Source organism: Cyrtonyx montezumae, unplaced genomic scaffold (assembly GCF_038088225.1).
Source record: "Cyrtonyx montezumae isolate F1298 unplaced genomic scaffold, pur_monq_1.0 scaffold_32, whole genome shotgun sequence".
Classification (NCBI taxonomy): Eukaryota; Metazoa; Chordata; class Aves; order Galliformes; family Odontophoridae; genus Cyrtonyx; species Cyrtonyx montezumae.
In genome coordinates, this window is record NW_027072037.1 from 7047501 (window position 1) to 7070469 (window position 22969).

The 22969-nt window shown below is 37.9% G+C and overlaps 1 protein-coding gene across 1 annotated transcript in view; it reads left to right on the forward strand.

The window, feature by feature from the left end:
- The window catches only part of DPP6 (dipeptidyl peptidase like 6), a 381910-nt gene that overhangs the window by 279882 nt on the left and 79059 nt on the right, over positions 1-22969 (forward strand). The window contains exons 7-8 of the mRNA XM_065744804.1: positions 6128-6209; positions 21527-21647. Coding sequence (XP_065600876.1) covers positions 6128-6209; positions 21527-21647 — 203 coding nt within the window. The remainder of the gene's footprint in view (positions 1-6127; positions 6210-21526; positions 21648-22969) is intronic.

The following is a 22969-nucleotide window of genomic DNA, read 5'->3' on the forward strand; positions in this document are numbered from 1 at the left end:
ATTGTTCATTGGAAAACTGAAAAAGAGGAATAAAGAAGAAGAATTTGAAGCAAGGTCTGCCATGTTATTTACCTCAAGCAGCATTCCCTGAAAATGGAAATAAGACTCCTATTGAATTCTATTCTTAAATTATGCAAGGTTGCTCAATACAGACACAGAGCTTCACTAGTGAGAAACTCAGATGTTTTTGAAATATAATAATGATATTAAGAATGTTAACAACATCTGAAGGCCATTTCTATTGTTTTGTGTATACAGGTAAGCGTAGAGATTTTGAGGAGTGGTTTGCTGTCCTCCAGAGTGAATTGTACCAGTGTCTGCTGCACATTTAAATAAGTTTCTTTTAGACCTGCACTAGAATGACAAGCCAATACCTTAAGTTTACTTAATTCTCAGAGGAAGTTTGTGGCTCCTTTTTTGATAAGTGATTGATTTTTTTTAAAGGGATATTAGTATTGTACGAGATTTTAGAGGTCTAGTACCAAAAATTACATTCATGGCTGCTATACAAACAGTGGTAGGGTATAATCAAACAGATCTCTCAGCTCCTATTCTCTGCTGTATTTGACTAGATAGCTAAATCAGAACCACATCTGTTTTAGATTCCCCTTTACTTTTTCTTTTTTTATGCTCTAACTCCATGGAATTAATTCATCTTGGACAAAATGCTTGGCAAGCTAAGCTGTTTTTAAGACTTGTTCAATGATTAGATGTGGATCTGTATTTGAAATTAGTCAATTCAAATTGCTTCTATTGCTTCATCTTACTGAAGAGTTCACTGAAGAGTATCATAAAGAAAATATGAATATCTGTACCTACATACGTTAGATATTTAGTGGTGGATAAACCTACATGAATAGAAGAGCTTTTTTTGCCTGTTTAAGCACTTCTGTTTGAATTCCAGCATGATTCTTTTAGGTGCATCTTCTGATAGTTTAATTTCTTGATTATCTGTTCTGGTAAGTCTTTGATTCCCATTTGTATTATGTTTTCCTCTTACTGAGTCTCTGTAAGGCTGTAAATCTCCTGGGAAGCAATTTTCTTAATTACACCTGTCTCCCATTCTCCTTGGTGAATACTGAAGTAAACAAGTCATTTAATTGCTTAAGAATGTCTTTTTGCTCCATGAGAAATGGCATTGTTGCTTCTTGAAAGTCTTCCTCTCTTTCTTCAACCTATGGTTGGACTATCTATGTTTCTTTATTCATTTATGAACATATGTTCTACTCCCTTCAGTATCATTTTGCAAATATCCTTCTTTTTTTAATTCATCAATAATTCTTAAATATGAAGAATTTCCAGTTCTTTATAACCTTTCCAAATTTCTTCTTTAGATGGCGTTCTTTCTTCTTTGCAGAAAAGAAGAAATCTATTTAAGCTGCTGTCTGGTTTTATGCTATTAAAAGTAGATGTGAAGACACCAAGTTCTAGTGCTGAGACAGATAGTTAGGATAGATAGCTTTTTTTTTTTTTTTTTCTTTATAGCTAACCATGAAAAAGTCTTACAGTGATATGAGGTGTTGTGCTTCGGGCTGTTGTCTTTCAAGATATTCAGTGGTGGTTCGATTAAAATAATAGGAGATATTCCCACCTTCCCTACACTTCCTTCAACTTATGTTTATGTGATGTTACAATCTTGAAATTATGATATTTTCCAAAGTTATGTCACAATTAAGCAAGATGGTTCAAAGTTTTTTTTCAGTATCTCACTCCAGCTCATATATTTAGCTCTCAAATATTTAGACGCGTGGGAGTGTTGTTTGGTGGAAGTCACTGCATTTTTGTTCATACCACCTGTATATGCGAAGAATTTCAATGAAAATACTATTGTCCTATATTGGAAGTCAAACTAAAACATTATTCAAACAGACCCAAAGAAGAACAGCCATACCACAGGTCGGATTTTGACTGATTTTTTTTCCACTTTCAGTCTGGCTCTGTAGAATATTTTTCTTGAAGGATTCTTGAAATCAAAGGAGTTTCTCACTCAGTTAGTGGAAATTATTATTTTGTTTTAAGCTGCTTTTGAAGCCATTGTTATACAACCGTTTGTCACGTTTGTACTCAGCAAGATTCAGTTCTGGTGAGGGAAAATGGTCTTTAGAAGAGGAAAAAGAAGGAATGGACAGAGTGGAGGGGGAAAAAAAAGATAAAAGAAGGCAATCTCTTTAAAACTAGTTCTTCATTAATCACAACATTTCCTAAGGTCAAAAACAAGCAAGCTGATATAACTGTTTAGCTTGTTTTATTCTACATCGATGTTTTTATCTGAATTACAAGGTGGCATGCTAATTACGTTCAGGAATGTTTCTTATTCAGCCTTTTTGAGTAATGAGTTCTCATTTAAAGAAATGAGTATATTTCCCTGTTTAATAGCTCAATAATCTTTTGTGAACATTGTGCTGAAATCATCCCTGTGCCTTGAACAGCCTAACAGCCTCTGTTCTTGACAATGTCTTCTTAACATGGAAGAGTTTATACAGCACCCACTCCATCCTCTGGCCTAAAACAGCATTATTTTCCCCTTCTTTCTCAGGCTTTAAAATCAATCATCTTAAAAGATGAAATAAATAAGAGCAACCATTTAACAAGCCCTTGCCTTGTCATTTCTTTGGCTTGAAAAATTAGAGTGCTTTTCCACAAGGAAAGACTGAAAGTGGTGCAATGATGCAGTGAACCTACTTCTTCATGTAAACCCATAATAGTAGATATACAGGCTGCCTTCAAAACAACATATTTCCAGGCAAGCATCCTGCACAAATGAGCTCACAGGGGAAGGCTTGGGTCCAAGCAAGGCCTAACAATGACAGTCTGTGATAAATATCGGCTCTTTGGAGAGGCTGAGTTGTCCTGTAATTTTGACTGATTCAAGAAAATATAAGTAAGAATTTTAAGAAGAATGTTTTGGAGGAAGGCTGTAGCTATGAAAAGCTATTGCTTTTCAGCAGTAACGTAGCTCCCAGAAGGAGACAGCTGGTTAGGCCAACATGAAACTTCCTGTATGCGGTGCTTGGGCAATGGACAACATTTTGGTGTACATTTGGTCTGAGACCCTTCAGGGTTCTGCAGGTCCAGAATAGGATGAGATAATGTGAGGTGTGTTTGATAGCTGCTCTCCAAATGTGTGTTTCAGTTTATAAGTCATGAAGAGCTTCCCTGGGGAGAGTGGTAACAGGTGGCCATCCTACTGTAGAGGCTGTGTAGGCAAGTACTCCTGCTATAGGTGATGTGGTGGATTTGTAACAGAGTTGTTTGGGGCTGCCACGGAGAGATTTTGTGTTTATGCACCCAGCATAGCCCGTGTAAGCATGTAGGAATCTACTCTTTCATGGTAGAGTTTACCAGTAGGTGAGCTTTACTTTTATGCCATTTTCAGGCTCGCTCACAGTCTTGTCTAACCTGGTCACTGTTAATGCACCTTATATGCTGATCCGGTTCTTTCTTCTTTCTATGAGAGGAGAACTAGAAGAGTATGTCCAACTCTCAGGAGCATTTCTAGGGGAATCTAGGATCTTAAAATGCTTTCATTATCCCATGGTAGAAAAGAATAGCTCAGTATGAGGATAGCTGCCTAGCTAATACCTCCCTGCAATGGTCTGCGTCATGACTTGGACATGCCTGCTCTTACACATTGAATGTGTAAGAGCATTCAATTTAAAGAAAGTTTATAGTAGCTCAATTTGTAAATCAAGCACCTTCACACAATATGCAGTTCCATCATTCAGACTTTCTATCTGCACATTTATCAAATGGCAAATAAACAAGATTAGGCTACAAGAGAAATTTCCCAGCTATTCTGAGCAGCAGAAAAACTAATTCAGCAGATGCAATGATATTTTTCCTCAGAGAAAGGGAAAATGTCTTTGCTTTTTTGTGTCTGCAGCAGAGCTTTTTCCTGGTAGACCAATGGAGGGCTTTTACCTTCTGCTTTGTCTTTCACCTTATCAGCCACCAAAGCTGGTTTATGCTGCTTTTCTCAGTGCATTAGAGTTTTCCTCTTCTAAAACATGATGCAGTGAGCAGAACTGACAGGACTTGTCTGGGCTCTGGTCTGAATTACACAGTGTAATTGGTACGTCTGTTGCTTAGCTCCACCTGGGTTATTTGAAGCATTACAGGTTTCACTTCTTACAATTTGTCTAATTTGTTTATTTTGCGATGATATTTCCCCCTCTATTTAGATTATTTACAGTATCTTGCTCCACTTCTTATTATAAGTGAAAACAAGCAAACAAACCACCAACAAATAGATAACTCATTTGTCAAATAGTGAATTACTTTTTTTCTCCCGTGAGAGGTCTTTATTTGATTCAGTAGTTTTCTCTCTCTTTCACTCTGATGTTACTCTGTTGGGATAATCAAAGAAGCTAACCAAAGAAATTGAGTCTTAACAGGTACAGCTGACTAGAAGCTTAAGTAACTGATGCATACAGACCTGCAAAGATACAGAGACTGTAGGCCTGTTCCTCTGTGGGAACAGGACTTCTGAGGCTGCTATTAGGAGTTCAGTATGACAGTCGCTTATCCTACAAAAGAGACTTTAAGCTGTGCATAAAAACTTACTTATAATTGAAAATCATCAGAAAAGAAAGGTGTAATTATATTCCACCAGTATCAGTGCTGAGTGACACTTTGCCAGTAGAGCCAAAAGCTACCTGGGTGGTGCGCGTTGAGTTGAAGGGTCATTGCTTCAACAAACTACTCATCTCTCCACATCTGCATCAAACCTGTCATCACAAGCGCTTTATTGTTCAATCAGCTCCAAGGGACATTTCACAGAGACATTATGGTTTATGGTTTATAACCACTCTCTAACCGCAGTGCAAAAGGTGCCATTCCAACAAGATCAGTTATGTAAATGGACACTGTACACATTGGTATCCTGTTTCATTTAGGGTCTACCCTGGTTGTAGTTGTCTCTGAACAGCAGTGGACAGGAAAAACAACATATTTGAAACACAGTGTAAAATGCATTCCCTTGCTGCTGCCTTTGGACATACATCCGTGGTTCAATGGGAAGGTCCAGCCGTGGGAAATCTGATCTGAATAGGCAGAACATAGCCATGGCACTGCACTGGTCACAGACCAGGCAACAGAAAGGATTTTGTTAGTGTCTAATTATTGCTCTCAGTTTTGTTCTGTTTTGAAAATTTGGCCTGGAAAAAATTGCCCGTATCTAGGTAACAAATGCTGCAGAGCAGCGTTTTGCTTAGGGGCTAGGCAGGCTTTGACTCTTTTCACTAGTTTTGGGCAATGTTGACCTCAGATTGCCTTGTTAATTCCTATCTGCAGACAGATAATTCTCTTACTTTTTAAAGCCATTTGAGTTCTGCTAATGTGACATACTGTATACTTACTTTATTAGTGTTTTTGTTTGCTGATCATTACAACACATGGTTATAGTGATGTGACTTCAGATTATGAAATGTAATTATTTTTACTGAATAGTTTTGCTTTCTATGATATGATGAAATGGCATTATACTACTCTGACATTTACAAAAATAAAATTCCTTTTTCTGTATTGCATTTGCTGCATCTCACTGTTCAGCTACAAAATAAAGGTGATAGATGAAAGAACAAGAAAAGTATTTTGATTTTATTTTCTAAAGGATAGAGATTTTTGGTACTAGCAGGAGATTTTGCCTTTAAAGTCAGACTGCATATCGGTTATTACACATCTGCAAAACATGCTTGCCATCATATACAAAGGAAAATTATTAGACTGGAAAGCTGTAAGTTGATGGAGAAATTATATTTTTCTTGTGGCATTATGTTTCAAATACAGAATTATTGTTTTACCTTAGTAGATATCATCAGTATACACAATTACTGTCTTTACCATCCCTTGACTAATTCTTAAGGTTTAGGGAAGTCAGTGGTAAAAGTAATGTTTTTAACATCATATTGATAGAAAATATGATTTGTCAGTTAAAACTTTGATCTTATCAATGCTTGCTACTGGTGTTGTTCTTATCATATGATATATGCTGAATTTGGGCACTAAATTTTAGATGTTTCTGGCTGAAAGATGCCTAATGGAGCATGGTGGATTTCCAAAGTAGAGTGTGCACCAGCTTACGTAAGGACATTCCTGAAGTTGAAATTTTGTTTTTCTCTTTTTGCAGGGATCCCCAGAACTTGTTTCCCCCTGAGGTCAGCGATGCAAAGCTTCAGTATGCTGGTTGGGGTCCAAAAGGGCAACAGCTGGTAAGAGAAAGAACAAGTGTGCAAATGAATTTAGAGACTATACTGCTATTGATCTGAAGTAAAGACAGAATAATCATCTCATGACTAGATTCCCAAAACACATGTGGTAGCTGCTGGTATCTCTGTGGAGTTGTTGTATCATATAAATTATTTATAAAATTGCCAAATGTATAAATGTACTGCAAAGTAATTGTGTCTAAAAATGCAAATAAAGAAGATTTTATGAAAATTGAGAGGAAGCACCTGCTTCTCCTATTGTTGGGTACAGGACAAATTTATAATAAAACATATGAGCTAGTGGGTGTATAGTTGCTTCATAAGGCTGTCTCCAGATGTGCAGACTTGGCACTGGGAATATTTCAAATCTAGAATAGATTTGCTCTTAGTAAGCCCTGTTGTTGTCTACAGAATAGACTGAAATACAAGTGCATTTGTAACAGCTTGAACCAGTGATTGAGCACCTGGTGGGAAGGTAGGAGCGACCCAGGGGAGCTCAGGTGCATGCAATGCACTTGAGTGACCAGAAGGGGTGGATCCTGGCTCCACCCCTTCCTAGAACTCATTTAAGGATTGCAGAGAGGCAGCAGTATGTTGCTGGAGATCCCTGCGTACCTGAGGTATTCTGAAGGTAAGCAGCTTCTGATCTTGTTTCTATGCCCATGGCTGTTGCATTTGAGTAACTCCTCACTTGTTGAGCCTGTGTTGAGCCTAGGACCTTGCCCTTGCTACTCTGGTGTTGTTGCTATACTTCCCATTGCATTACAGTGTTGAAGGAAATGTTTAGGGTATGCTTTAAAAAAGGAAAAAAAAAGAAAGCCACAAGTTGTCAGATTTTTTTTTCTTGTTTTTCGTGAAGCCTTTTATGCTGTAGTGGTCCTGAGATCTCCACTGTTACATCTCTTGGCTACTGGATTTGCCCATTTTCCACAGCTGGCTACATCTTTGTTCTTCATTTCCTGGTGTAAATTCAGTAAGGCAGCTTTGTACGTGCCAGGCATTTTCTGTTTTTTCTGACTTGCAGTTCTACTACCCCTTTTCCCAAAAAACTAAAAATAAATAGGAGCTTAAGAATAGCTTGGAAAATCTAGCATCTTTCTCCTCTCCCTAGGGTTTTCTTCAGGGGTTTCTTTTTCTGTGTCCTTAATACACTGTTTTCAAAGTTAGTGATTTAAGAAACTGCAATTGTCACTGCAAGTCTCTAAATCATGTTGGATGAAAAATAACAGGTGCAGGAACAAGAAGGTCTCTCCCTTGCTCCATCTTGAAAATGAGATTGGAGAGAGTTATTGACCTCAAGACTTGTAGAAGTAGAGATTAGGCAATTTTTGTCTCTCTCCAAACTGACTTCTGAGAAGCTTATTTTTCCTCATTTTGCAGACGTACATACCTGAGTTTTGTCGCCTAGCATGTGCCATTTCAACTTCCTCCATCTGCTGTCCAGAAGATTCTTGCTGGGCAGTTTGTACTAATTCACAAGAGTCTAGGGTCTAATACTGACCAAACTTCTGTATTTGTGAACACCAGTGTGTTCACATCTTTAGGCTTCTGGGTACTGATAATGTAAAATCAGCTGATAACGCATGATGTTAAGCATCTAGAGACTCCTTTTAGGATATAGCAAAGAAAGCAAGAAATAAAACATAAAAAGGAAGATTTTATTTATTGTTTTCTAGAAGTCCAGCAAGTTGAGCTTCATTACATAAGCATACATGCAATGTAACAAAAGCTACATCTGGTAATGGAAAGATAATACTGAGCTGCTTTACTGATTTTTTTAATTTATTTTTTCCTCCAGTTCACAAGGGCAGATTCCTTTCTTTAGTGTATTTTTGCTGTGAATTTATGTGATTCAGCACCCTGAGTCACAGTGTGATACTGGTTCATGTTTGTACCAAGCTGAGTGTATACTTAATTTTCATCTTAGAAAAAAGGCTTGACTTTTTTTCATGCCAAAGATAAGACAACCAATGTACCTACTCTGTTGACTCCGCCTCAAAGGAATTTTTCTAAGCAGAAAGAAAATGTATCAGAAAGGATGAGTTATACATGCAAAGGATATCTACAGTTCAGAAAAATAAAAAAGATTAACTCTCAGCTTCATCTTATACTGAAATAATTGATATAACTTTCTGCCAATTCTTATTAAGTAATATCTTAACTCTCTAATACATAAAGTTTGGTAAATACTCCTTTTCTGGGCTGCATGGCAGATTGTTTTTTTTTGTTTTTTTTTTTTTTAATAATTTGAAGTACTCATGACTGTTTAACTCTATCTTGGAAATATTGCTCAACTGTGGATTCCTTCTGGATGTTTCTGTTTTTGGCTTCTGAATACGTAATGTGTTGGCCTGTAATTTAGCAACATTCTCTATTTCTTTATTGATAAACAGCATGGGGAGGAGACCCTGATTAGTAGTTTGAAGTGTTACCATGTTAGCACACATGCCTTTTGATCTTTTCCTCACTGGTTATTCACCTTGAAATAGATGTATGACTGTAGCTTATAAAATAAGCAGGTTTTCACATGCACTAACTTAAATCTATCACAGCTAATTCTCAGAAGAGAATTGCCAAAGTAAAAGAAGCCTTTCTTTAAAAAAAAAAAAAAAAAAAACTGCAAGCGTTAGAAATGAAACTAAGAATATGAATACTAAACTGATCAAGTTACTCAAATATAATTAAGTGAAGTTAGTTTCTTCTTCTGTGGGGTGCAAATGCAGAGAAGAGCTGCGTTCTTTTCAAGTTTGTAAATGTTAGCTGGTTTGTGTTTCAAGGAAAGGAGAGAGAGAAAGAAATAACATGTTGGGAACTGTGTATTGGCTCCCTCAGTCAGAACCAAGCACGTTAAGTCCCAGGGAAGGTTGAATGGGTTTCAATCATCCTGAGGATACCCTACTTCTCAGAAAACGGAACGTTTTCCCATCAAAATCTCTTGATTCCTGCTTTGCCAATGTGAAGGAGAGGAAAGCTGGGAGAGTTTAGTCCTGCAGCTTTCCATTTCCATTGTATCTTTTGTTTCATCCTTCCAAGAAGAACTTGTGGTCACTTTGTCTGTCCTCTTTCTTGCTTGCCTTTTAAAAAAAAAAAAAAATCTGCAGCAGAAGAATCTGAGTAATTTGCATTCTTTTCAGTTTAGAATAAACAGTGGAACATTCCCAGGAGCAATTTTTCTATTTGTCTTGTGTCCTTACTCGTTAAATTATATGCCAGTTCTTGGATTATAAACTCCTCAGAGCGTGGTTCTTGATTTCTCCATAGCCTGCAGGATACCACACACATGCTAACAGATCTGTGCAAATAGTGGCAGACATTGGAACTTGGAAAAATCAGTATCAAGGAGTCAAAATGCAGAAAAGCTTTCAATTCTGGCACCTTGAAAAAATGCTTTTGTCATTCTCAGCTTTCAGCCCAAGTCTTAACAAAATAAAAGTCTGACGAAGCTGATGGAAGGATCGTGCCCTTGACTGTATTGAGCTTTTGAGTATGGGAGAGGAGCCACCAAGTTTAATTAAAACATTTTTTAAGTATGGCTGTTAATAACGGGCTACTTCTCTTCTGTCCTACCGTGTGAAACGTCATTTATGCCTTTGCAGTGTGGAAAATACTCTTGAATTTACTGCACTGCTACTCAAATTCACTTTCTGTGCATGAAATTGGCTGTTCAAGGTACTGAACAAAAAAAATACTAAATCAAGATAAAATCAACAGTGTGAAGCCCTCAGTATGTGATGGCATCAGCCCTGTGACCTTCAGGGTGATTTTCAGTGGATATGTTGTATTTCTATTAAGCAGCATCAAAGCATGATACTTTGGCACAATGTAAGGGTCTTGATGTTGTGATAGGACTGCAAAATAAAGTCTTGTGCTCTTTCTTTGCTCTGTTCCATGTATGCTTATCCTGGATATCTTCTCTTTTTCTTATCTTGATGTTTGTGACCTGACAGTAATATACTTTCTACCTTCTAAGGTTTCAATTCCGCCACCAAAAAAAAAAATATCCAAGAAGCTTTTGTGAATTGATCTTGCTGGATTATTTTAATGCTTTATAGCTTTGCATGTTTAGAATGCAGAGCAACCACATGAGGTTTCCATTCTATGCCTCCCTCAGTATTGCCTTTGCAAATTAGAGTTGCTATCAGCCTGAACTCAGTTCTCAGAATTTGAGAGACATATTTGTCCTTCTCTATTTGAGTGCAGAGATTTCCTTTGCTGGTTTGCCTGATGGTGGAGGAATGCTTTAGGAGCAAGACCCTCTAGTGCATGTCTGTAGCTGAAGTGTGTAAAGAATCCCAAAACTCTGATGTGTTTGTCTGGGTTACTCCAAAATGAACGCATCTAGGTTCAGAATGTTTGCCTCAAGGGCAAGCTAGGGGATGTACATGGGTGCTGTTGTCATAAGGAAGGCACAAGCAGTAGGACTACTCTAATAATGCACAGTATTTTCCTGCATTGCCAGTGCTGGCATACAGTTACCTGGTGTTGTTATACTGTGGTTGTCAGAGGCAGAAGACTCTGCTGTGCTGCTGTTTTCCCTTTTATAATTCCCTGTAACAATCTGACAGCTACTAATGATAACAGTGACACATCAGGTATGGAGGTATTAGTATTTATTCTTCAGCGAAGAAAATAGGTTCTTGTTCGTTCTTTTACTGTTTCCACTATCTTTTTATACTACCTAAGATGTGCAGAAAGAGGATCATAATTGCATTTAATCGCTGGATTTTTTGCAATTATTGCAAACTTAGAAAGTGGTTGAAATGGGTTTCTCTGGCATTCAGAGAAATAAATCTTTTCCAGTGTCAACTCCTTTGAAGTAGGAGCTAGCTTTTATTCTTGCAGATTATACAGCAATCAAGTGTATGATTTGTTCTAAAGCAGTAAAAGTTGTGTATCACAGCAGGTGCATTAAGAGATCTCCATTTCAGTGAAATGCAAATGCCAAGGAAAATGAGGAGCAAGTCTTTCAGCCTCTGCCACATTAGGGCCTTGCAAGTGCCCTCAAACAATAAATGCTAATGCTGGTAAGCAGCCTGTTGTTATAGGTATTGCTGTCAAAAAGAGCAATGCAATTTAGAGAAACATTGGAGTTCATTTGTATATGAAACATTTGAACAATAGGTCCTGCCATTCAGGGTCACAAACACTCAACTTTGCTTTCTGTTATCAAGTAAGTCCAACACCTAGCACAATGTCTTGCTGACTATGATATCTAGATGCAGGATGCTGGTTAAGTGGTGACACCTGGAACTAAAGTGGTGTGACTCCTTTAATTATCAGGTTGTTCCTTGCATGAATTCATGCCATCTTAGTTCCAGGCAAAATGTCTGCACAGATCACAAGTGAGGAGGATTTCCACAGGAGGTACTGAGTCATTTCTTGTTCTAATCTAGTGGGGCCTTTGAACTGCTAAGCATATAATTGCTGCAAGTCTATTTGTTTCCACTAGTATTTCACAGATATTTATGTTCTTATTATTAAGCTGCACTTCTCTCACTTTTTATTTTTACAATGGCATCTGAATCAATATTTAACTGTGGTCTGATGTATGTAATTATTCTGGCTTGGTTATCTTAGTTGTAAGGAAGAAAATGTTCCTTTCTAATCCCTGTGTACACCCAATTCACAGTTAGAAGACTGCTTTTTTTTTTTCATAGCTCCTGAGTTCTGGGAAAAGCAAGAGTTTCAGAATAACCTCCACTTCATCCCCTTTCCCTGTGTCAAAATCTTTAGGAAATCTGCAGTGAGATATATTGTGTATACACTGAATATGGCGGCAGGTTGTTGTAGTTGGAGATTCTCTTTCCACTCCTCTTTTTAATCAGTGGACATCCCTGAAAAAGTGTTGTTGTGTTTTCACTGATGATGTTTAAGACAAGAGAAAACGTTTCAACAATTGCTACTGGAGGAAGTTATGGGTACTACAAATAGCATGATGGCCACTTGGTGAACATAGGTTCATAAGTTCATAGGTACATTAGGTTGGATGAACAATCTCAATAAATTAATTAATTAAATGGATGATTTGCCGTAGAATTTCTACCAATAAATCAGAGAAAAATGTACTTTTCTTATGCCTAAATGTGAGAGCCATGCAGTGACTTAGTACTGAGAGCATTTCCCCTGGAAGCTGCCACTGCTGTAGACTTTTTCCATGACTTCATATTTATTACTCGGTTTTCTGTTTTAGTTATAGTATGAAAACGACAATAAGTTCCTCTTTCCCAGTGGATTTTGAGGATTAAAATATTGTTGGCACACATGCACAAGTATGTAGCTAACAAAGGCATGTGCTGATGGATCTGCTGTGCTAACTTAGAGCATTTTTCTTTTTTTAATCACAAAGCAATTCTCCATCTTGTTGCACTATACTACAAGTACTGACTTCTGTTGTTACTGCAGCTCACTTTGTGCTGCTGCAGTTGAACAAAAGCACAAAATTTCCAATAGTAGAACAGCTCAGACTGAGTTCCACTGAAAACATTTCCCTCCTTGAGATCAGAAATGTTGATGTTCCTTTACTTTGCTTGAGTCTGTGCATAAGTGTTTCTGTCATCCTGCTAGCTGTGATTTGTAGATGCAATCATAAGTTTCCTTTTACTTCATAAAGAAGCAGTCATAAGTAACAGTATGTTTAAATGCTGTATTTTAGGACAGTGCAAGCAGTCTCTTATTTTGCGCTGCCTAGTTTACTTGCACTGTGGAGTAGCTCACCTTTGTTTGGATTGGTCTTCTCACCTTCCCCAAATATTTGTTTGAGCCATGAGAAAGCTTCTAGGATGATTCTGTTAGGTCTTCTGGTATGTGCCACTCAGCTATTGGAATAAATGTTTGTTTTTTATACCGTACTAAACGTGTGAAAGAGGCATATTACGCTGAATTGCAGTGCTGTAAGGACATAGTGCTCCTTGAGGAACCCAGTTGCCAGTTTCTTTATGCTAGTGAATAATCCATGCGCTCTCCTTACCCAGATACTCATTCTAAAACACAGTAAAATAGTTGAAATGAAACACTGTATCATCTCATATTAAATAATCTAATTTATAGTGATGCCCTACATAACCATCAGCGATATTAGGTTATGGAATACAAGATAATCCATCAAGCAGAACTTAAAAGCAGAATCAGAGTTCCATGCTAAATGGTACATTTACTGATACATACTTTAATACAACAAGGCAGTTATAAATTAAAATAACCCCATTAGAATCCAGGGCAAAGAATTCCAAGCGGACATGGTTCTCTTTGTTGATGTGAAATGTTCTTTCTTCCCTGAAGAACAGAAAATAGGACAGCATATTTTTCTTAAAACATCTTTTTGAAAATCTTCTTAGCCATAATAATTGCTTATTTGGCCAGACTCTGGCAGATTCTAGGTGTAATTAGGATTTGTATGCGTTGTGGACTAGCCTGCTCACAGAGTATAAATGGAAATAGACTGTTTGTAATGATGCAGAGTTAAAAATGTAAAGATGCTTGTAGAAATCTCAGCAGGATGTTAATGCGTTAAGATCTTAAGCTGGAAGAACAGACAAAAATCTCTTCTGTGCCCAGTTTAAAAAGAAAAAAATGAAATGTGTCTCCAGGTCACAAAATTCAGTTATTGCTCTTATAGTTTATTGAATAGGGCTTTAGCTAGAATGCCTGTTTTGCCAGTTTAGGATCTTACAAACTCTTCTGCTTTCCAAAGGTTACCTTTATATCTCTAGTAGGAAAGGTCTATAGACTTCACTGAACGCTGTTCCCAGGATCCTCCAGCGATTGCAGAACAGTTCTGGAATATCAGGAAGCAGAACCTTTAAACACTCGTGTGAATATTTCTGGTTGTCTTTGAGACAGCTGGGATCTAGCCAGTGCTTGGAGAAATAAAAAAATAGTTCATTCTAAGACATAGAGGGATACTTTTCCATTCTTTATCTTCTTAGTCTCTTTGCTAGTTGAGGGCAATGACAGCAAAATTAGGGAGTTTTGCACAGTTTACAGGTGGTAATACTCTGAACTCCTTTGTTAAATATATGCTGCACATAGTTGCTTTGCCTTGTTTTCTTCTGCCTTTTGTAGTAATTCTGGTGCTTTTCCTTTGCAGAACTGATTGTGTTTCCCTTCTTTACATGAATCTCCATTCAGTTACTCTCTTATGCTACTCATATCAGATATGGCCCTTAGATCTCTGAGTCAAAAATACTGTTTTTGGAATGTCTATAAATCAGCTCTGTTCTTTTGTGCATCAGTCTGTACTACTGTATACTCTGGTCACAGTGGTCCTCTAGGCTATTTTCATCTTCTCTCTCTTGAAAGTCTTCCTGAAGAATCACTTTAATATGGGGATAGTCCTTGCTTCAGTCTATAAGGGCCACCTTTGGCCTCTTCTAGGAAAAAAGAAAAGTGAAGGAAATTTTACCCTTGTTCAAAGTAACCTTTATCTGTGTGCTGCATACCTTCAGAAAGTACGTCCTCTAAATCCTTCCCTGGGAATAAGTTATCTTCTTACTTTGAATTATAGCAAAGCTAAACTATTAAATGAAAAATTGAACTTGTAGCCTTCTCTGTCAATAATTTATCAAAATTTCATTCTCTGCAGTATGTTGATTAAATGTAATAGTTTCGTTCATTTGTCATCAATCTTAATGGTGACATTTTGGTTCTGTGAAGAAAAATCAACTTAAACTTCCTTTTACTTTTCCATTAAAATTTCTATACGTCTTTTTCTTAGCATGCAACTTGAACTCTGATGCGGGAGAATGAAAATGTTTTGAAGGCTTTTGACTTGATCCTTCTATCCCACCTGCTATCAAGGTGTTTTTGTTAAATAGCCACTATAGAACTCCAATGAAAATACTCCCTTTCTATATATATATGACTGCTGAGGGTCTGTTTGCTTTTATTACTCTTTTTTGAAGATCTGATTAGTTGGTGTAATCATATCATATGCATTAAGAACAACACTTGTGATGAATGTCAACTTTGATGTTCAGCTAGCTACCATTAATGTATTTTTTCATATTCAGGTATGTATTTAATGAAAAATGACCAATCAGGAACAAGCTTTAGAAACTGATTTTGCATTGATCATGCATTTTTCTGCTTCAGTTGATCTAAGAATTATCATTGTGAAACGCCAAGACCTTTTCAGTACAATGCTTGTTAGATTTCCATGGTATCCCAAAGTGAGAACACAGTTATTGCATCTGTTTCAAGATGCTGCAAGGACGCTGATGGGCATGCTAATTCTGTGGAGGAAGAACAAGTTTTAGTTTGGGTAAAAGAGCAAGGGAATCTTCCTCTTGATGGTTTTTCATTTTCACGGTCCTCATCTTCCAGATGTCACATGGCAATGAGGAAATAAAGCTACTGTAAGAGGGCCAATCTTCAAAATACTTGAATGGAATTAGAGGGAGCATAGAAACTGAGATGTAGGGAGAGACCTCTTGGGGTGCATGTTTCCAGGAAGAGCTTGATAAAATTCCAGACTACTGTGTCCATGACCTGACATTTCCAACCCCTGCTTACATGCTGTGCATTTGTTACTGCCTTCAACCAGTTATTTAGTATATAAACAGAGAGGTAGTACTTTTCTTCCTTGACACAGCAAGAGGCTAAAGCTGTCTTGTTTTTCAGAGGATTTCAGACCTATATGGTAACACCTTAAAACTATATAGGTAGTTAATATATAGTTCAGTTCAAAACATGAAGTTTTGTCTGGTTGTATTCAACCAAAAAGTAAATAGAAGATTTAGTTTAAGATATTTAGTTAATTTTGAAGAGTTTAAGATGTCATTTATTTTGCTGTAGGACTGTTCATATGTATGCCTGACTGAAGCAACAGTTGATGTAAACGGATAGGAACCTTAAATTGCACCTAGATTGGTTTCAGGTGATTGAATTCTCATTTATATCCTGGGGAAGGATATAAATGAAAGGACTATTGAAGGTCTGACTAACCGTGCAGAAATCTGGATTTACCTCAAGTGATCCCCTTTATTTACCCACATAGATTCTTATTGGGCTTGTTTGGAGATATCAGTGCCTGCTGCTTAAGAAATGATGTGAATGGCATTTAAGGAGAAGAAACCACATGAAGGAGAAACGATGTGGCTTGGATGTGGTTAGGACTGTGAGGTGGAACTCATGGGTCATATCTTGAGTAGATGAAGGTACCTGACATTTTCTTTTGGCTGCCTTATAAACAGTGGAAGCAGTAAGTACCTAAATTACATGGACTGCTTTGATTGACTTCTTTGGACTTGGAAGCAGCCTGAAAGCTGTAAAAGCTGCTGGAGGATGAGAAGTCCGTAGAGTTAAGCAGTTTTTCATGAGTATCTAGGACAGTCTGGTTTGTGTATTGGAACCACATACTTACAGAAGATGACAGAAGGTCACACCCAAGGTGAGGCAGGATTGATGCCAACCAATGTGCATTAGCAAATATGCAGAGCAAGACACATACAAGAACCATTTTTCTTTGCTATTTCAGTGAAAGGAATTTTATAGTAGCTGTGGTTCTGCCTGTGCAGAAGGAAGTATTATGAGTTTGGTATCATGTTGAAGCTGCTCGTGACTGTGCAAGTAATTTGATCAGTGTAACATGCAGTTCATAACAGGATAAGGAGCACTTCAGGTCTTTTGTCTCCCAGTCTTCACAAGCTTATAATAGTCTACCTGATGCAGAATGATAATTATAGTAAGGGTGCTCTTATGGTTAATGCATTGTATTAGAGTACAAGCTGCCCAGGCGTGACTCGTGGTTTTGCTGATGTGCTTATGTGACACTGAAAATTGCATTTGTCTTTGTATATGTAGGTTCCTAGAGCACTTTGGATGAATAGTATCAAATATATGTGGCCTCAATGCTTTTCCAGGAGAATACAGGTTTCCCATGTGTTCTATATGATACTACAAGGTGTTTTAGACACTCTGAGGGGCTTAAAATGACTCTGGGTTCCTTTGAATTAGTTGAGTCTTGTCTTCAGTATCCCTGTTTTGTTGTTGTTTTTTTCTTCACATGTTGAATGAAGATAATGGGGCTTACCAGACTACAAAAATATGCTGTTGGGGTACAGATGATCTCTTTCTGTGCATTAGTTCAACATCTAGAACAGTGAAGTCCATGGACAACTACCTTTATGCAGAAAACTTTACTGATTCTGTAAAATTAAATGTGTTTCTGAAAGACAGAATTCTAAAACGAATCTGTTATTTCAGTTGGTCTGCCAGAATACTCCCTCAGGTAAAATGGATTCCAGATTATCTGAAGACTTCTGTAAAGGGGGAAAAAAAAACCCCTGCAAAATTCACAATAAAAATGAAATAAGGATTTAATATTAAAAAATGGAAGATAAGAGTGCATTATGTTAGATGAGAAGAAAGTAGCATGCTGATTCAAAGCTGTGTTCCACTATTAACTGGTCCTTCTATTTTGCAATTGTTTTCTCAGACTGTTTTTGGACTGATTTGGAGTTTAATACAGGTTCAGGCCTTTGTGCCTGCCTATACATGAAGGCTGGGTCTTATTGATCAAACTCTCAGTGCAAAATAGGCAAACATTTCACATTGACTACTCTCTTGTGGGCTGACCTTGCAGTGGGAAGACTGCCCTCTGACATGTAGGATGTAGTCGCACTTCTCCAATGTGTGATTAAAGTAATAAGCATCCAGACATGAGCTTTCTACTTGGAGATGCTAAATTTTAAAGATGTCACTTGTTTATTTGGCAAGATATGTGTTAGAAACCATAGGGCAAAGAGAACACGGGCTCAGAATTCTTCCCAGAAGTTGGAGAATAAATCAAAGCATGAAAAATGCAGATTCCTCTGTTAATTCTTTTTCTCATGGTCTTTGAGGAAATAGGAAGCTCTCTCGCTTCTTTGTCTGGAACGAAGGGGGAGAGAAATAACTGTAAAAGGAGGTATAATATCTTTCAGTTCAGAATAGTTGGCCTTGAAATAGTTGCAGTTAAAATTTGAAATGGATCAGTCAGTGTTATGACAGATCTTGCATGTTTTCAGAGGATTTAGTTCATTGTTTATGTGTTTAGAATACATTTATTTTACTGGATAATTACCTAATCTTTGGCTAAAAGTTCTCCTCTTGTCATAGGCATGTGGTCCTATCAGCATAGTATTTTTTCTTAATATTAGCTTTGGCACATAAGGATGTCAAATGGCTTGCAGTAATCAGTTCTAATACAAATTGTGAGTAGGCAGAGATTTTTTCCTGGCCCACAGGAGCTAGTGATGTGTTGATACCTGAGGCTGAGGGGGCAGTGGCTTATGCTGAAAACAGTAGATGATATCCTGAGCCCAGTATAGGCAACTGCAAAATCCTCATGGATTTTATAATCCTGGGAGTGAGCAAGGAAGGTGTTTGTTTGTTTAACAAGTCTTTATCTCAATCTCCCGGGACATTCTAGTTATCTTTGTTAACAAATATTTCATCTTTTGAACCCTGTTATAACATCCAGTAGGAAGAGATGGAAGTCTTCCATAACAACACAGAATTTCACGTAAATTCTATTTTCAATAGGAGAAAATCTTTTTTATCCATTTTTAAAGAGCTTCTTTTAAGTTTTGTTGGCTACTGTGGTATCTGGAAAAGAAAAAGTAAAAATATTTTTCTTTTCTGTCTCATGTTGTTATCTTGTACAGCTTACGACTTGTTCATTTACAGAGTTAAAAATTGTTTTCTTCAGTCAATATATGGATGTTTTTTATTGTCTTACTTCTTTCAAAATATCTTATTTTTCAGAGGCATTGGAAGTGTAATCACCAAAATGGGCACAGTGCTCAAGGTGTGGATATCCCCCTGATATTGCCTAGCTTTATTCCTATGCCATTAGTTGCACTCGGTGCTGGACTTTGTGTGCTGTCCATCAGAAAAGGCAGAGACACTTCAAGGGTCCTGGGGCTAAAATCTTTCTCAACTACACACACCAGATGAGAAGGCACCAGAAATTTATGTATACTCTTCATGTTCTGTGCAGAGATTCATAAAACTGGAGATTGACCCCTTCTTTTGTCATTTTATATCATTTAAGATTGCTACGTAAAGCATAAAATAATGTGAAAGTGATGTCCATAGATTTTTAAATTCTTTCCTTACACAGATTTATTATTCTCTAATTAAGGATTAATTAGAAGGATTCTGTATGTTTGATAGAAAGCACGACTTTACTGTCACAAAATGTTAGTAGAAAACATATTTAAAGGAATCTAATACTCTCTAGACTAGAAGGTGAAGTAATCTGAAGACATTTCTTTTTGATGAATAACAGAATTTCAGAAGCTTTTTCTTAATTTATAAGGACACATTACATAGAAATCTTCTGCTGCTTCAGTTATTTTTTTATCTTTATTATGCTTGACATTTTTAGGGTACAAGGGACTGTAGTTAAGAGGGTAATTTAAAATTCTCTATAAGGTGCTGCAGTTTGGCTCTGAATTACACGGGAGACAGTTTGAAGTCAGAGCACTATATTATTTTCCATTGCAGCTACCACGTACCCTGTGCAGCCTGACTAATGTAATGAAGCTTTGAAAGACAAAACAGTGAAGACAGAAAACACTGCAATGCTTTACAAAGCACAGGGCAGGAGCTGATTGTCATTCTGCCTTATTTATTTTTCCTGTAGACTCATTTAAAATTTAAGACAGTACAAAATATTGCAAAACCTTCATTTGCTGGGAGAAGCTGGGCAAGAAATGGGCTGCATCACTTGAGTAACTCCACCTGGCTGTGCACTTGTTGCAGAAGTTTGCCCAAACACCCATCACACACGTAGCTCTTGGATGTAGAGATTTGGAATTGTCTTACAGTTTGGGGATGGCATCCTTTAGGGCACTGTGCGTTGCTGAGAACAGGTTTCTCAAGTCCCATTTTAATCAGTCTTCCTTCGTACCAACAAATACCACCAAAAATGTGTTGTGGGCAATCCAGGGTGTCTCTTCTGCAAACTGAAGATGTACAGCAGGGAGTGCAGAGCCTTGGTTGTGTCAAGAGGAGCTGCAGAACAGGATGGTGCACATCACTGAGACTGTCATGTCCCAGCGTTGTCTTTATCTTTTTACTGCCACCCCACGCTGTTAATATTATTCCTCAGTTTCTAGTGTTTTTTACTATAAACTATGAAAAACAACCTCATATTTTGTCCACAGTGGTCTTTTGGATTTCTTAATGCTTTGACAATCCTTCCATATGCAATCTAGATAACACATCTCTCACAGAGGTCTCTCATCTGGCTTCTCTGCTTACTAAAATCAAGGCAGGAAAATATTTTCCGTAATGAATCTTCTTTTTTTTTGTTCAAAAACATTAATTGGCTCTTCTAGTCTACAAGGGCTTTTAAAGAAGGGGGAAAGCAAGTTCAGGTTCTAGTCATGTTTTTATCCTTAGGCAAACTCACTGTAACGGCTGCCAAAATTATGTTAGGACCAATATTTTCTTCTGGAATCTTTCCAGCTCATCTTCAGGTGAAACACATGCCACAGTAGGATATGAAAAGAAGCTGAAAGCAAATACTTTTTCTCAATTCTGTCCATTCCCAAGAGCAGCATGAGAAATTGCATTCTCACGTTGTGCTGTAGATACCTAACATTTGCTCCAGTATCTCCAACCTTCTATAAACTCATCTGTAAATGTCTGCTGAACTCTATTAGCAGTTTTGTCTCTCAGTCTGTATGGATTTCCTGGTACTTTTTCCAGTACATCTCTACAGCCTGTGTGGATTTCAGAAATCTTTTCCAAATGCTAGACTGTTTCACTTTGAGGGGAGGAGGGAGAGCATCTCTGTGTCACTGCTGACATTTAGGCATCTAACCAAATGATGTCATAGACCAATGCATATATATATATTTTAAATGTCTGGGTAAAGTTTTGCTCACTCATATCTCTTAAACAGCCAAGTGAATGGTCTGATTCCCAAAAATGATCTGGTAGCAGTAAATCTAATGGAAATGTGTAAGGAGCATTTTGCAGTAACCAGTTCAGTCACCATCAACTCCATGTCCTGAGGCACTTCAAAACCCAGAGAGGTAGCATTCCTCATTTCATGCACTCTTCAATTTCTGAAATGAAGACAGGACCAAGAAAAATAAAGCTTATGTTGGAGGATCAGAGCATCAGTTTGTTGTAAATTAGCATCTTTCTAGTAGTTGATGGCACTGAAAGCAAGCTGTAGAAATCTTTTTTTTTTTTGACAAAAATGTATAAAAATGTGATTTGTGACTTCTTTTTTACTGCCAATTATTGTAAAAGTAAAATGCAACGTCTTAAAATGGAGCCACTGCTTAATGTTCTTCTCTTTTTTCTTTTTCCCTTCAAATCAGATTTTTATCTTTGAGAATAACATCTATTACTGTGCCCATGTGGGGAAACAAGCCATTCGAGTGGTCTCCACTGGAAAAGAAGGTGTTATTTTCAATGGGCTCAGCGACTGGCTATATGAAGGTAGGACCCAACATCTAGGGTGGCAGTTAGTTATGAATTTTTTATACTCTAAATCTGCAGAAATGTCTGAAATTAAATGTTCAACACTGCATTGCTGGGGACTGGTGGACATTTGCTGAAAAAAAAAATCACTGTTCTAACAGTTGTCTGAAGTGCTGGACTGAAAATAATGTGAAGTGATGTCAGAATTCTGTTTTTCAGGCTGTTTTTCTTTCCTTTAGTCCAAAAGTAATAAATCACAAAACATTAATGAACAGAGCTGCTTCATTATTCAGTGGCACCTGCAATCACTCAACGATGTGACAGTTTTCAAATCACTGGAAAGGACAGAAACACGGAGGGAAAGTTGCTTCTATTTTAAGGGAACGAAAGAAGAAGCTAGGAAACAATTTTACTTGATTGGTTGCTTGCCACAGCTCTAGGTGTGCTCCAGAAACTGCTCAGCTCTTGACAGCTAACAATTTTCCCAGAGCAGACCAGTCCTCACAGTAATTGGCTTCCTTCCCTTGAAAATGGACCTGATGGGGCAGGGAGTCATTGCTGGAGTTCTGCTTTCCTTCAGTCTTGCAACTGGCAAATGGCCCTGTAGTGTCTGTGAGTAGCTGCTGCAAAGTGATTGTCTACAGAACTATCCCAACCACCACTGTTCTTCTAGGGAGCATAAAAGCCATTAAGATAAGACTAAAGCAGAATGAAAATTAAAATATTCAACAGAATGTATGCATGCAGCACCCATCCCTCTCTCTGTTGCTGGCTAATACTGTCAACAGTTTCTTTCCAGAATGATCCTGGTTTGGGGATCTGGCAGGATTTGCTTTGTCACACACCCAGAGAAGCTGGTCCCATGTATCAGTACAGTTTTGGACACCACAGCACAAGAAGGACTTAAAACTGTTAGAGAGTTTCCAAAGGATGGTTACAGAGATGGGGAAAGATCCAGAGGGGTAAGATGCATGAGGAGCAGCTGAGGGCCCTGGGTTTGTTGGACACAGAGCAGGCTGAGAATGAGGGCTCGTGGCTGTGCAGCTCCTCACAGGGAGCAGAGGGGCAGTGACAGGGCCTGAGGGAATAACACCGAGCTGTCAGGGGAAGGGCAGCTGGGGGTGAGGGAAAGGCTCTGCCCCAGAGGGCAGTGGGCACGGCCCCAAGTGCTGGAGCTCACAGAGTGCTGGGACACCACTGTCACCCACAGGGTTGGGTTTGGGTGCTGCTGTGTGGAGCCAAGGGTTGGACTCCATGGTCCTTACGGGTCCCTTCCAAAACAGGATATTCTGTAAATTTTATGATCAGCATCCAAACTCATCAGACTCATTGGTAGATGT